The following is a 15,848-nucleotide window of genomic DNA, read 5'->3' on the forward strand; positions in this document are numbered from 1 at the left end:
GAAAATAGGAGACATTAGCTGCTCTGTATCTTATCAGTAGGGAAAAATGGGTTCATGGTTTCTTCACAGCTGCTGCCACAGTGCCTTTGAGCACACCTTGCCCTTAAGGGACTGGAAAAGGAAATCCAGAAAGTGAACTATGGGAGACAAATGGGTGGTATAGATCTGGAGCTAATCCTCCCACATAGTGATTCAGTGTTAATCCCTGTAATCTCTGGCTACAGGGGATTATCCATCTGGGTGACTAAAACAAATTAAAGGGATTCACTGAAGAGTAATTTAACATCTTCAGCCCACACTGTGATCACTGCTTGTTGATCACTTGAAGGGAGTTCATTCTTGGTTAAAATGTTTTAGAAAACATCCTCAGGGCCATTTGTTGTCAGGTGTTTACCTGTGTTCCACATTTTTGTGTGAATAGATCACATGTAAAGCGTTTTCTGGAGATGTGCAGGGCTGTCGATACCTTTAAGGACACAGAGCTTCCTCTGTTCCTGAGATCTTTAAATTATTAAACATAAACTGAGGTTTTGCAGGATTAACTTGTGTGGACACTTTTTTTGAGCAGTGAGAGACTTAGGGAGGACATTGCCTTCCTTCAAGGCAAAGGGACATAAACCACTATTTCTAGTGTCAAGACAAAAGCATGTGTACCTGTTCACCAGCCTGACTTCTACATACTTACTTTTCATTGCACTATAAGACTGTATGTCACAAATCTGGTCACAGCAGACGGACGTCCACCATGATCCAGGTTCTGCTCAAGGTTTCTACCTCTTAAAGTTTTTCTTTGCCACTGTCAACAAGTGCTTGCTCATGGTGGAAATTGTTGAGTCCCTGTAAATAGGAGTACAGTCTAGTCCTGTGCTATATGAAAAATTCTGATAACTGATAATGATTTCAATTAAATGTTTCCTGCTTTGAAATTTAACACAAACACAGGGGGTTAAAGCTGTTTGACCAAATGCGTCTTTCCTCCAGAGAGGACAGTGTCCTCTGCAGCCTAATGACAGAGATAGAAGGGGGCCTTTACTCTAGAGCTGATAACTGCTGGACTTTGACTGGAACAGCAAACTGCACTCGACCAGAAACACAGTCTGAAGCAAGCACCACCGTCATTGTTGCACACCTGTTGACATGCACTCTCATAAACCTCAACACTCTGTGTGTGTGTGTGTCTGTCCCACACTCAGACACACACATCCAAACATTGTCGAAAGCAGGTCACAGGGTGTCAGTGTGCAAGCTGCTGTGTTAGCACAGGGAGGCCTGGGAATCCCGCCACATGCAGGCAGGACATGAAGAGCGCATGGACAGACGTCAGGAGGGCGCTCACTCTGCAGACTGACAGACAAATTAAGGAGCTCTCTGCAGATGATAATGAGTGTGCACTGCTTGTTCATGTCAAGGGCGTGACATTAGTGCTGCAGGTCAACTTTACGAACAACTTCAGGCCTGCAAGGAAGACTTGTACAGCACATATCATGGTAAGTCTTAACAGAAAATCTATATAAAGTCAAGTTAAGTCTATCTGTAGTTCAACCAGAATGGTTTATACAAAGTGTACAAACTCACAACACTTACCACTGACCCTGTATTAATATATATCCAAATGAACACTGACAGAAAAGAAAGTGACCAAAACTCAGAAAGAGAAGCAACGAAGGGGTCCAGGATGGACAGATGCAAGAAACAAACACAAAGCTTAAAAACCAACACATGTATTAATATCACTCACTGATATTCAGTCAGCAGTGTTTTAGGTACACTGAGCTAAAAGTCCTGCAATAACTCCTCTTCATGAAGCATCTAATGTTCAGTTTTCTTCAAACTGTTTAAGTGTGGTGTTTATTCAACTTCGTGTTCGTGTTTGGAGCAAAATTAAGGAACATAAAATATACTATATAAATAATAATACAAGCAACCAGTGAATGAGGGTGGAAGGGAAATAACACATTATGAGCGCCACTGAAAACATGAAAAAGATATAAGTTTAAAATGATAAATACATTAGTATTTTCAAAACCATTTGTCAGCTAGTCATTATGTGCAATAAATTGATGATGTGTTAATAATGTGGCTAACATGGAAGAATATCTTTTTAAAAAAGTGTCCAGTTTGTCGTTTTCTAGGAGAAAATTAATTTCAGTCTCAGACTGAGAGGAACTGTATAAAACATCTGAACATTAAAAAAAAGTAAATTCATGACCAAATGTTCAATAGTCAGTAGTTTAAAAAACTTTAGACTCAACACATTTTGTTGCCCAGGTGGAGGTTCACTGTCCCATCCAAGGACACCTTGACAGTAGCTGTTGGAGGAAGGGGGGCACATTTTGCTTTCTTCCCCCACCCAGACACTCTGAGGTAATCTTGGGATTCAGAGTGACTGTTCCGCCTCTTTAACCTCTAAACAAACACCACCCCCATTAAAAGAGCAAAACACGCCTCCACATGTCTTTCTCCTGCAAGATGTCAAGCATAAACTGAACACTGAAGTTTAGATTATAATCCTGAAAAGAACTCCTTGACAGTGCTGGCTGGCTGGGGGGTGGAGTTGGGTGGTAATTGACTCATCTGTTTCTGGCTCTAATTGATTTGGGCGTTAATCTGGTGGCTCCAGACTAAGAGCCAGGCTAATATGTGAGGAGACTGGAGAGAGTTCAGCTCTGCCCGGGGGCTGTTGACAGTTGCAGGGAGGATTGGAAAAGATTTAGAGAGATTTCTGAGCGTCCTGCAGGACTAACTCAGCCTGTACTGTCTGCTCTTCTGTTGACAGTGTCAGGGTCTGGGGAAAGTCCTTCATGCAAATGTGGATACAATTACATTAAAGACATGACCGGGAAGCTTTTGAAGCCCTTGAGATGCCCCAAAGGTGTTTGTGAGGAGGTCCTATTTTACTGAGTTTTAAGTGTCTTTGTCAGATCGAGTGCTATAATGGTTGAACTTGGTATAAATGGGATCTAAAAGTGTTTTACTAATTGACTGTGGTCTATAGTCATTAACTAGGATCTAGGGTCCTTGACTATATTTTGGAGGTACACAATTGGGTTTTTGGAGTCCTGGGATCTATTACTAATAATGATTCTAATATTATCTAATATGATCTTGGGTCTATGATTTTTTTTAGGAAAATAAGCAAATCCCAGTGAAAACTGGTCCAGTATTTATGTTGCTTTCAGTCCATTCATCCCACAGCTGTCTGATGTTTGCCACAGTGTCTGCTTTGATATTGTCTCTTGGGCCTTAAAGTGTGATTTTAAATACACATCCTGACTTTAAAAATGACATTCAGGAATACATGTGTTACAGGGAGTTGAACTGTTCATGTGATAAAGTCTGTGTGAAATCTAATAAATGTTCAAATCGAAGAATGTGTGGTCAATATCTCTAGTGCTGTTACATCAAAATGGATCTTTTTGTCTGTTGTGAGTCTGTTTGGTTTATTTAAAATTTCTCAACTTCTGAATGTCACCATAAGCACCACTGGAGCTGTTTTCTGCAGACAGAAGGAACAAACGGATAGACTGAAAGACACTCAGAACAAAGAGACAAACATCAGGTGTTCACAGAGGTACAGATCTGTATGCCTAATTGCCAATCTACATGCCTGAAAAGCAGTGAGAGTACATTACATTATTGTACATTTTAATTTATTATTTATCGTCACTGTTTACATTTAGTCTGTTGTACATAGATATGTATATACTGTCATATCCATCTACCCTAATGTACAGAACACAAAACCACATCTATCTATCTATCTATCTATCTATCTATCTATCTATCTCTATATATATATACACACACAGGTCGGATTTGAACCCTGGGCTTCCACAGCAAGGACTGAGCCTTCACACATGGGGCGGCTGCTCTACCAACTAAGCTAAATGACACCCCATGTCCCTTGTCTTTTAAACTGTACTTTGTCCATACCTGTATGTACAGTTGAGGGCAAAGTGAATCGGAGTCAAATTCCTTGTGTGCGAACACACACCTGGCCAATAAAGTAATTTTGATTCTGATTCTGAGTACAGACACCATAAGTTGACACCATAACTTCAGGAGGAGGACAGCAGTGACTGAAGGTCACACTTGTTGAGAGAGCGTCAGGATGAGCCCAAGTCTGTAGAGGTTTTTGAAGCAGAAGAAGTCATCCAAGCTTCTTCCTGAAAGATTGTGTGTCGAACAGTTCCTCAGTTCAATAGGTTGAGACATCCACTGCTCTACAACATCAGCCCTGAACGTTACTCTTAAGTCTTACTGTCCGAGTGATAATGAGAAAAAGTGAGTGGACACTTTTTTTGTTCGTCTCTCAGATTTACATTTCAGGTTACTTTAATGACCAATTATGGAAATACAATTTATAGACTGCCTTGCAAAGGAACACCTCAAAGGTTTGACACAATTGATCATTCTGCTGTTTGATTTGTCACACACACCACTACTCTGCACACTCGTCATAACATACACCGCTTCATGCTTATTTACAAACTCTTTTTTAGAGACTTATAAAATGATACAGCTTTTAACATAGTATGATATAAGCTATCGTGATTTCCATGATCCTTGCACTCAGGATAATCGTCTTCATCAGACTTTGTCTGTGTTTGAAGATTTACAACAGGCACTTCAAAGTGGATGGGACAACCTCCCTAAAAATAAGAGCAGTTAATCACTCTCATCTTGGAATATCAAATGTTTAACACCACAATATGGATATGCCTTCAGTGTGTGTGTGTGTGTGTGTGTGTGTGTGTGTTAGGGTTAGACAGAGACTGCTGGTTTGAAGGTTGGACTGCTCTTTCTTATTCCTTCTTCATCATCTCTGAATGAAGCTATTTGTTGAGGCATTTCATAAATAATAGCAAAGGATCTGTCATCCCCTCTAAAAAAAAAAGAAAAGATGAATACATTTATCTAGAAGTGTCATTTTTCTAACCTAAAGACTTCATATTGTAAAGCCATATTGTAGTGGATGTTCTGTATTATTTAGGGACTGAAATGAGATTGTGTGTGTCAGTCTGAACACTTTTGTCAGACTTGAATATTCCTCATGCTTCATGTGTCTGTCTTTTGTGGTGCAGGGATCCCCCTGGAGGACAATCAGTGTAATCCTGCAGTGGTTTAATATTCAGTGCAGTACCGCCATCATGTGGTTACAGAGGAGAACACATCTAAAACTGACGTACTGTCTGTTGATGGCTTCATCTCATCCAAACCACACCAACTCCATCCAAACCACACCAACTGCTGATATTTTGATATATTTTGACCCTTTTAGCAGTCCAATAAACATAAACGTGTAATTCTAACAATTTACCCGGCTGTGACAACCCTTTGTTTAGATAGATAGATAGATAGATAGATAGATAGATAGATAGATAGACTTTATTTATCCCAAGCTGGGAAATTATAGTGCAGCAGCAGCATTACACAAAGTGACAAGTGACAACAAAAAATAAAAATATACTATAAAGCAAACTATACATAATAAAATATCAAAAAGCAATAGTAAATACGATAAAATAAAATATATTGTACTGTACTGTTTGAATAATTCCATGAATTCACAGTCATACATGGATTTGAACCTCTATTTGTCAAAAATTGTCAGTGACAGAGAAGACAAAGAGAAGATGCTGATGACATGATGGAAGAAGGAGTTGAGTAAAAAAACATGTCTTGGCTATCTGTCTCTGTAATTATTGTCATCAAAGTTGAGCTTTTAGTCTGAGGGCACAATTATTAAAATGTTAAATATTAAAATGAAATTTCACATGCCATCTGTTGTATATAAAATCTCAAAGTTTCATTTCAAAGACTGAAATTAAAAGAAACATTTTCACTGTAAACTGAAGTAAATGGCCAAGTCAGCATTTTGTAATCTCTTCTCCTGCTAGCTGACTGTTGGAGATTTTCACCAGCTCCGATCCTGATAAGGTGTGGACCACCTCAGGAGAGGAGCCCCCATCCGATGAGGCAGCACCCTCACTCTAACAATTCTTCATCAATGCTGTATTGACCCTCGAGGGAGGAATAAAGGACATTTTCTTCCTCTTGATGAATCTGTACATAACATTACTATTTTACTCATAATACATTAACATACATCATGTGAACATTAGTTTAATGTACTGATTGAATTTATAATTTTGTGTGCAAACATTCATTAATGTATTTCTTCTGTCTATGTCTTTATCTGGACCACTTATTACTGCACTGACAGATTCTGGAAGTTATGTTATTTGTCTTTTGTAAAGTAGACTGAGATTCTGTACAAATGAACCTGACTTGTCTCGATGTTTAATCTGCTCCATGCCTTCTTGTCCACCATGGAAACTAATCTAATCCACACAAACCATCAGATCTGATGAGTGTGTTATGTTGCAAATAGGTATAGACCAATCAGTCATGAAAGAAGAGTTAATAGTTAATTTTATTATTGGTTCATCAATAGTTATGGACATATAATCATCTCTTTACAATACAACAGAAGATCAGAAGAGCATGACAGACCACTTCAACAGAACCTCATAGTTTAAAAAAATCAATAAATAAGAGCATAAATAAACCAAATACATGTTTCAACTGAGATATAGATTGGTAAGTACTAATATTGTGTCTGCATGCGTCATGAAACATACTCAACCATTTTCTGTACAAACACAAGTGATCTGTCGCAGGTATGAGTGGAGTTAATATACAGAATGACTCTAAGAGGCTACTAGACCGTACTGAGGAAAGGCCTAACATAGAAAACAAGGGACTCAGGAAGCACTTTATAGAGACCTCACACACACACAGTGCATCTTCCATTATGGTAATATTTACATATGAATCGCATACAAACTTTAAAACACAGACTCTTGCACACACACACACATTTGAGTAACAGACAACAATGTCTGGGAGACCCTGATTTTAAAGACTACATTTCCCCTCTCTTCCTGAGGAAAAAAAGCACACAAAGCCAAATCAAGCACGCTATTGATTGAAAGTTTTCAGCAGCATTGCATCCAAGGTCATCTCTATGGAAGTCCAGGACTGCCAGTTTAAAAAAAAAAAAAAAATTATATCATAATTTTCAATTTGTGTGTATGACAAAAATCTAAATATAAAATTTAAAAATGTTTTCATTTGAATTAGTGCCAAAATGTATCAGTAATTCTATTGACAACACTTTATAATGACATTATCTTACATGTTTGTATGGTGAACATAACACTTGACTGAAGCAAGCTAAGCTATCTTCAGTCTGGATGGCAAAGTTCCAACTAATTTCCTGTCTGTCTAAAGCTGCCGCTGTTGACCAATAAAGGCATAAAGAGCCTCAGAAAATGCACTTTAAATTGTTAAAGGGTACTTTTGAATTTTGACAGTAATTATACATTTTAAAATTTGTTTTAATTTTGAATTGCAATTTAAAGTTTCGTCTTGATTACATACAAACATACAGAAACAAATGGAAATTGCTTTTTTATCAAACATATGTATACGCTATTCTGTGCACACGAGATCCAATTTTGTTCCCACACATGCAGCATACTAATATGTTCATGTGTCCATTTTGCCCACAGAAGGTTGATTTAATAAAAGTATATTCCATTTCAGTGCAGAATCAATATACATTGGTGTTGATTTGAATTATGGGTTATACCATGACCTAAGTTAGAATATAGTCCTGATCAACTAAACTCTAAGAAAAGAAGCATTTTAGAAGTTGCTTGTCATCTTACAGAAAGACCTGACAAAGTGTGACTTCAGACTTTGTACAAATTCTCATGTGAATGTTATTATTCAGCATCCTTAAGAGCTGTTTATTGCAACTGTTTACTATTTTTTCTCCACAAATGATCCTTCAGGTAAACTTGTCTTGTGAACACCATTAGAGAGCCACCATGTGGTCAATTTGAATACTAACCTTTCTTTATTGCCATTCAACCCTTATTAGTTTATTAATACTGTGTGTTATTCATTTATTTATAGGAAACCTATAGTATAGTATAGTATAGTATAGTATAGTATAGTATAGTATAGTATAGTATAGTATAGTGTAAGTGTAATATACTATAGTATAGTAAGAGCTAGGAGTAGAGGAACTCCACAGTGTGTGACCCCTTGGACTCAGATTCAGATCGCATCTAGTTTATGAGACATAGCACTGAAGTTACTGTGGAGTAGCTTCAGTCCAACTTGCATTTTAGGTGATTCTCAGCTTATCTGAATTCCCAAAAATAACTATTCCAATCAATGACAATCAGCATAACATCCTGATCTGTATATAAACTTATCTCATGCACAAACCAATGAACCAAAAATGTGGAAATGAATTGTATCTTGTGACCACGAATGAATAATAAAGGGGGAACAAACTTTGTCGCGTGGCACACAATAGCATTTTGAGAGTTCAGTGTAATAAAATATGTATACAGTAAAATAAAAATAAAGTAGAATAAATTAAACAAAATGAATATTCAGTTAGACTGAATATTGGCAGCCATGGTCTTCCATAGTTTTCCCCTTTTTGTATGAATGTCTCACATTTGTCACTTTTGACAGCACAGCTTCTCCTGGAACCATTTTCCATCTTCAACTTAGAAGGCAGAGTTTTTTTTTCATTCTAATGTGAGTCATCATGTCTGAAGTCATCACAGTTTTCATATGAGAAGCTTCCAGAGCCTAACGAGAACACTAAAGATTTCCTATGTGCATATCCTTCTGTTTCCCACAGTTCACATTCGTGTTATGTTGTTCCTGCTCTACTGTTCCTCCCAAACACACACACAGTAAGCTTGCTACTGGAACACTAAAAAAATGATTTAGTAAAAGAAAGAAAAAAAGAAACTTTCAGCATCTGTATGGCCCTTTCCTCTTTATAAGAAGGGTATTTCACATTGAATATGGCTCACTGTCATTGTCACTGTCATCATTTAAACACAGAGGTAATCAGCTCCTGTACAAAATTACATCCCCTCCCCACACACGCACAACTAATCTTTACAAAAGAAGAAAATAAATACGGAATACTTTCATCAACAACACATTATCATCATCGTCATCATCATACAAAAGTCTGTAGAATCCTGTGAATCCTACTTTTGATTTCCAGAGTGTGACTCTGGAGAAATGAATGGCAGTTATATAAGAGGTCATCACAATAAATGTTGGCATAAGTAGGAGTAGTATAAATGGTATTGTCACAGATAAACAACATAAAGTGGCTCAAAGAAACTCATCTCGTTCCCAGAGATGTTTTCTTTGGAACTGCTGAAACCAGTTCTGGTCCAGCTGTGGAGCTGAAACATGGAATATGAAATCCAGGTGGATTTGGAATGTCTTCTTATGGCACTTCAGTACTCCAGTCAAAAAGTCCAAGTGTAGCAGTAACAGACAGTAGCTTCTCATCTGACTGAGTGTTGATTCACCTCTGTGACCAAATTGAATCAGTCTGTTCACTGAGTACAGGAAGTGATGAGTCCAAACCTAATAATAAGCTTGGTGTGCTTTTTGATTGCTTGTTTTTTTGTTTTGTGGGATTTTGTCCAGAAATGCACTCGCATGAAGGTGGGGACTCTCAGGAGATAGATTAAAAAAAAGAATCAAACATTGAAGCAGCAGAGGCCGAGATATCCTGTCCTGCAAACATAGTGAATCCAATCACTTCACGCAGACTTTCTGTGAACTCGAATTCTCCAAGCCCAAACTAAGATAACCTTGATGACAACACTCTGATGTCATTGGTGTTATTTTCTGACAAAGCTCCTCAAAAGATGCAGAAGACAGAACGCAGCTGTATTCACAGGCTGAGTGGAGCCACTGGAGTGCTCCTTTAAAGTGACACAGAAATGACGATAAGGCTGGATTCAAATCAAAACAGTATTTCCACATATGCAGAATAGTTTGGGGATAGATAGAAATCATGGCAAGCATCAAAGTTTAAAAATAAAAACATAGAAATTGTTGTAACATTGAAATATTTGTGTTTTTATGGTTAGATACCTGGATCATGTTTGCCACTCACATTTTCGAGTTTTCAAAACTCAAAAACTAGAAATATATTTAGATATTTAGAGAGATATAAAAAAGATATATGTTCAAGTTTTGTGACAAAAAGCCATATTGTCATTTCCGTGACTAATGCACAGGAAAATGATCATAGTACATGAATGATTTGGGTGGAGTTAACTATTCTTCCTAGTTAGCCAGAGTCACACTTTGATACATGAACACACTCACCAACGGAAACAAGCCTAATTATCAAGTGCAGCTTAATTCCAATCATGAGCCTCTCATCTTTGGAGGTCAGTAGAACTTCTCTGAATGTAACTGCTGACTGAGCTCAGCAGTAGTTTTCATTCTTTGAAATAACACGCAGAGGAAAGAAGAAGTCTGGGTAAGTAGAAAAAAAAGGAAAATTCCCCTTGACAATAATCCTTTGAGAGTCTACAATGGTACACAGAAACCAGTAATGTAAAGCACATTCACCGCCCTTCACAGGATTTCTATGTGGCTGAGAGCCTGCTCACACAAACATTTATGTCAGTTCCCACTGAACTGAATTCAACTGGAGGCAATCATTATGAGCAGATATACTCATTTACTGACTTTCCTGACCTCTGAGGAGGACACAGCAGAGTCGAAAATGAAGGAGCTCAGCAGGTTCTATAGCTAGTTTGGGAGTAGATGACTGATAAGGAGAACATTTTTAAAATTGGTCCAGCATTGAATGCCCAGCAGTGGCAAAAACAAGCACTTTTAGTGGATGTACGATGACGGCTGTGTTATGGTGCTGGCATAATGCTAGCTGTCATTTAATAGTGGACCAATTTGTCATCTTTATTAGAAGCTACCGTTTAACTGACAGCGGTAGCTGTAACGTAGCCAATGACATGTGCAGGAACTGCAACTTGCCCATGTTTAATGTGACCAGGCCCTTTGCCAATAGAATTCAGTTACCACTCAATAACATTTATATAGCTATATGATAATGTCAAGTCATCTCAGACATCATCATCAACATCAACAACATAATGACTTTGTGTGTAAGATTTGAAAATGGGTCAAAGATACAGTGTAGATTAAAATGGTCTCATCTCTGTACAGCTCACTGTAATGCTAAGAATGAAGTTCACCTGACAGTTTTATGTGTTGTCTCATTGGGATCTGAAAATCCACTGTCAGCTCTTGCTTGGCCAGCACTGGATTACTACTACTGGCTAAATTTACATGTCCAAACTTAGCTGAAGCTGTCTACACAAAGAAAAATGCAGTTTCAGATATGTGTTAATATCAGAATAAATATGAATTCTATTAATACAACCTGTCTGAATGTTGGCCAGGTGCATCTGAACATTTTTCTATCGAATGAAGCAAAAACATTTTTTAATTGCACAACTGGAGTAACTACGTTAGAGATGCCATGAGATTAATGCTGCACTGCATAGTTGATTCAGTCTCATTCCATCTTATTCATTATATTATATTATAATTAATGATATTATTATATTATGTCTTATGTCTTGTGTTACATAATAAATCTCTCAGTACTTCCATAAAAGTCACTATCGTCACTAAGTATTGCTATTGTACCCTGTCAGAGAAATCACTTTGAAATCCAAGAAGGAAAATAGATGTGAAGATCAAACCAAAGAGGGAGACAGTGTGTGACCTGTGCACAGGCAGTGATCATACAATCACCCGAATCAGTTCATCTGCTGTTATTAGGCATGTTTACCCAGTGACATAGTGTCTCTGCCAGTTTTAGCACTTTATAATTCACTTGATGGCTTTCTATGGTACACAGGGAGGGTCAAATAAAATTTGGTTTATTTACAGTTAATCTTTTATTTTTGTAGTTTTGGTCATCAAAAGCTAAATTTCTAAATTACAGATGGGGCGACCACATTAGACAGTTTTGAAGCAAATCCCTATTATGATTCTGAATAAGTTAGAAAACTTGATTCAAAGCTGTCTGACAGCTGCTGTTTGTGCCCTGTGGAGTCCCCGTGAGCCAAGAACACAGCTGTGACACGTCGGGAAAAAAAGAATGACGTCCAAAACTATGGAAATACACCGAAGTTTCAGTTGATCATTACACAAAAGTCCTCTGTTCAATAAAGAAGTGATGCAGTGTGGAGACGGAGAGGAAGATGAAAGATAAACAGTGATCATGGCGTTCTCTTCTCCAGAGGGAAGAGAGATACACTGTTTTTATATTACAACAGCCTGCAGAGTTCATACCGCCACAAGACCTGAAAGAATTACCTGTGAGTGCTGATGTGTTCACGGTGTGAGTGTAAACCAGTGTGCATGTGTTTTCATGAAAAAAAAATTATGTTTGTGAGTTTACTACTGTGAGTGTGTGTGTGTGTGTGTGTGTGTGTGTGTGTGTGTGTGCGTGCATGTAAGATTGTCCAGCACCTCAGTACTGTGCATGTTTGTGTAACATTCAAAGTCAAATCACGTCATGAATAAGCTGACTCTGCACACTCTGCAGCACATAAAGCTGTTGTGACTGTTGGCTGGACAAAATGACGGCAGGTTATCTCTGAAGATGTACGTGTACTTGTTAGTGCGTACAAATGAGCTGGTCTGACCAGTTCCTGTTCCACACTGGTAGGTGCAGTATGAATCCTCATCATCGGAGCTTCCTCCTTGCTTCCTGATCTTGTATTAATAAATCCTCCATTCTCCTTGGCCGAGCCTCAATAAACCTTTTAGACATCTTGAACTCCTGTACGCGTTCTCTCCACTGACTAAATGGACCATCAGTGTATGAAATACTCTACAACTCGTATGACCACAATCTTTCTCTCATACCAAATAGGTACGACAAAACAATCTCACCATAAGATCCATTCAATGGATGGATGCCTACTGTCTCTATTTGCCATGGGGAGGTCACCTTCTGAAGTTTCATTTGTAATGTGCTTATGATGTTTTCTCTTCTATACAGGATAGCTGACTGTGTGCTGTCATTAGGTCTGCTCTGTGTACAATGACGCAGCTAGATATAAAACAGAAGCGCAATGATTTGAGTGCCAAAAGAGTCGACTCAGTGTCTCCAAATGATGATTTGAATGGAACATTTAGGAACATTTTAGCTCTATCTCTGTCATATTTGTGCATGTCACAACAATGTCTGTATTGATACTGGTATATTGGTATATCTGTATGGGCCAAGTACTAAACCTCTTGCTCTCTTGTGTGTGTGTGTGTGTGTGTGTGTGTGTGTGTGTGTGTGTGGGTGTGCTTAGTATTATCATGAACACTTTGGAAGCACTGTATCACTCCTGATGAGCAGCCGTCAGGTTCCAGTGAAATATTCGGGCAGAAAGTCAAATGTTATGTTTTTTTATGTATCTGTTCAGAGGACATGACCTGTGCATAGCCAAGTATTCATATTCTGTTACACCCATATACTGTACTATGGTGTGGACAACCATACATTTTTGTGTTTTTGTTGTGTATTGTGTGTGTGTGTGTGTGTGTACTGCATGTCAACCCTGTGTGTGTCCCTGGTAGTGTCCTCATAGCCTTGTCTGAGCCTCGGGGATGTAGATCTCAATGCTGTCAGCGCTCTCTGTAGCGGAGTTCTGTCGTACGGATGCAGCTCTCTTGGCAGCCATCAGGCGCTTCCTGGCCTCCTGCCGCTGTTTCTCTGAGCTTTCCAGTGAGCGGTCTCTGGCCAGAGGGGGGTGGTGGTGGGGGCCCTTGGGTGGCTTTTTTGGCACTGGAGGTGGGAGCCGCCTCTCCTGGTGGGAGAGGACGGTAAGGGGGGGTGGGGGAGAACATTTCAGGAAAAAGACAGACATGTATTTGTGTGTGTGTTTGTATAAGTGTGTACGTGCCTGTGATGTAACGGCTGCCTTAAATGCAGGAGGTTTTGATTTATTGTATGCCTGTGAGCACATTCACTGTGAGTAGAAGAGGTAAGGTGAGTTTGACTTTGTGCACAATTCTTTTGATCAGCCTCCACGTTGTTTTTTGACATACTGCATCACACACTGTTTCAGCAACGCTGCAGCTACTTCACATGCTGTGATTTTGGAAACTAACTCGTTCCCTACATGTGTTGATTCACACATTTCTTATTCAACAAAATTCTTTCTTTTTTTTTTTTTTGCTGTACAACAATCTATCTGCACAGGGACAGCTTAGTGATACCTACTGTACATTAGGTGTATCTGTGTGTGACATGACCTTGTATAGTCTGAGGCTTTCAGATGCATGCATGTTATTTTCTTTTTTCACTTTTGAGCTTTTTCCCACACAAGTCTGAGCTCAGTTTGATGTGGACATCATCAGACCAGCCTGAGGAATAATGCTGCATACTGCATCCTTATAGCAGGCAGTAACCACCCTGACCATAATACAGAAAGACAAAGGTATGCAGTACAGAGTGAATACGTTAGATTGGCTAGACTATCTTGTAAAAAAAATCCTCGTAATGTTGTAATAGCATTTGTTTCTTATTAGCATTCCTGTCTTTTTACTGCTGTTTTAACACGTTTTATTTTTTATTTTTTTTATGTTTAATTTAACTCTCAGTTCTTTTGGTGTTTTTTATTTAGTTTGTTTGTTTTTGGTGGTTGGAGTTTATGTATAGAATGTATGTCTGTATGTTCTAATTTGATCTTCTCTGAAACTGCTAGGTCTAGCACACACAACAAACAGCCACACATGGTGAGGTGGCTGCAAGTGTCAGAGAAGGAAGGAAGGAAGGAAGGAAGGAAGGAAGGAAGGAAGGAAGGAAGGAAGGAAGGAAGCATGGAGAGATGAATGGAAAGACAAACATGATGGATCTACGGAGGCCCAGAGGTGTCAAGGCCCTGTGGTGGTGTTGGCATTGCAGTTATGCTGACTGATGCGTGGCTGTTTGCAAGCACCTTCACTGTCAACACAGAAAAGCACAAGAAAGGAAAAGACAACAATGAGAGCAGATGAGGAAAGCAGCAGAGTCAGTCTTCACAATGATGCAAAGCCACAACAGGTACTGCTGAAAAAGAGCAAGAGTGCAGGCACAAGACATCTGGAACATTTACAGATACACTTAAAGATACGCAGGAGGAAGAGTATCTGTATAAAGACCAAGTCAGACAGCCATGCACTGACTCTGAGTGACACTACGAGACAAGAAATAAAGCTTTCTTTGGTTTTCTTATTGTCATGTATGTATAGATTGTCAGTTTGCAGAGAGAAAAGTTATTTCAGTTCCCAGGTAACATGAATTTTAGCAGCATTTAAAGGCAGCATGATCAAACTGCTGCCATTGCTTCAACACTGGAAGTTATAGCCTGCATGTCAAACGCAACAGGTCCTCGTACCTAAAGGAACAGATAGACTGATCATAAAATAACTTCCAAAGCCACAGAAATGACTGTTGGAGATTATCAGTGCCAGGTGTACCAGACCACCATCACATGGTTAATGTTGTGACATGGTTGCAGTTTGGTTAGGTTTAGAGAAAGATGGTGGTTTGGGTTAAGATAAATATGTTTGTTATCAGTTACATTACTGAAGTAGTGTACTTCACATGATCAGAGGTCTCCTGGGAGAACATGTGGGAGTGTGAGAGCCACTTGAAACAGGAAACCACTGAATCCTACACTATGTGACTGTGTGATTAAAGGAACATTACAGTCTCCTCATCCCACCACACTCATCTGATGTGTCTGTCTGTCTGTTTTTAAAATCCCTGGTAGAGCTGAAGGTTCACTTGCTTCATGTCTGGATTTATTTGCCAAGTCTGTTTCCATTTCACTTTGTAGAATTTTCCTTTAATTGACACACCAACCTTTCCACGTCAGCTGCGTGTTTTAACGCAATTTGAGAATGCATATAAACTA

The 15,848-nt window shown here is 38.8% G+C and overlaps 1 protein-coding gene and 1 long non-coding RNA gene across 6 annotated transcripts in view; one reads left to right on the forward strand and one right to left on the reverse strand.

Annotated features, from left to right (window-relative positions):
* Positions 1-1,254: 1,254 nt before the first annotated feature.
* On the forward strand, positions 1,255-5,317 carry LOC109139241 (uncharacterized). The gene is made up of 2 exons (XR_002042121.2): positions 1,255-1,487; positions 5,085-5,317. It is a non-coding gene; the product is annotated as an uncharacterized LOC109139241 (long non-coding RNA).
* A 1,127-nt stretch (positions 5,318-6,444) lies between these two features.
* Positions 6,445-15,848, reverse strand: part of LOC104928201 (disks large-associated protein 1) — a 111,782-nt gene continuing 102,378 nt past the window's right edge. For 4 of the 5 annotated variants that reach the window (XM_027276499.1, XM_027276498.1, XM_019261986.2 and 1 more), the window contains one exon: positions 6,445-13,754. In XM_027276499.1, the coding sequence (XP_027132300.1) occupies positions 13,530-13,754 (225 nt within the window). In that variant the 3' untranslated portion in view covers positions 6,445-13,529. Of the gene's footprint in view, positions 14,894-15,848 lie in introns of all 5 variants that reach the window. The other variant, XM_019261987.2, reaches the window with a different exon arrangement.

This window comes from Larimichthys crocea, unplaced genomic scaffold (assembly GCF_000972845.2).
Source record: "Larimichthys crocea isolate SSNF unplaced genomic scaffold, L_crocea_2.0 scaffold397, whole genome shotgun sequence".
Taxonomy (NCBI): domain Eukaryota; kingdom Metazoa; phylum Chordata; class Actinopteri; family Sciaenidae; genus Larimichthys; species Larimichthys crocea.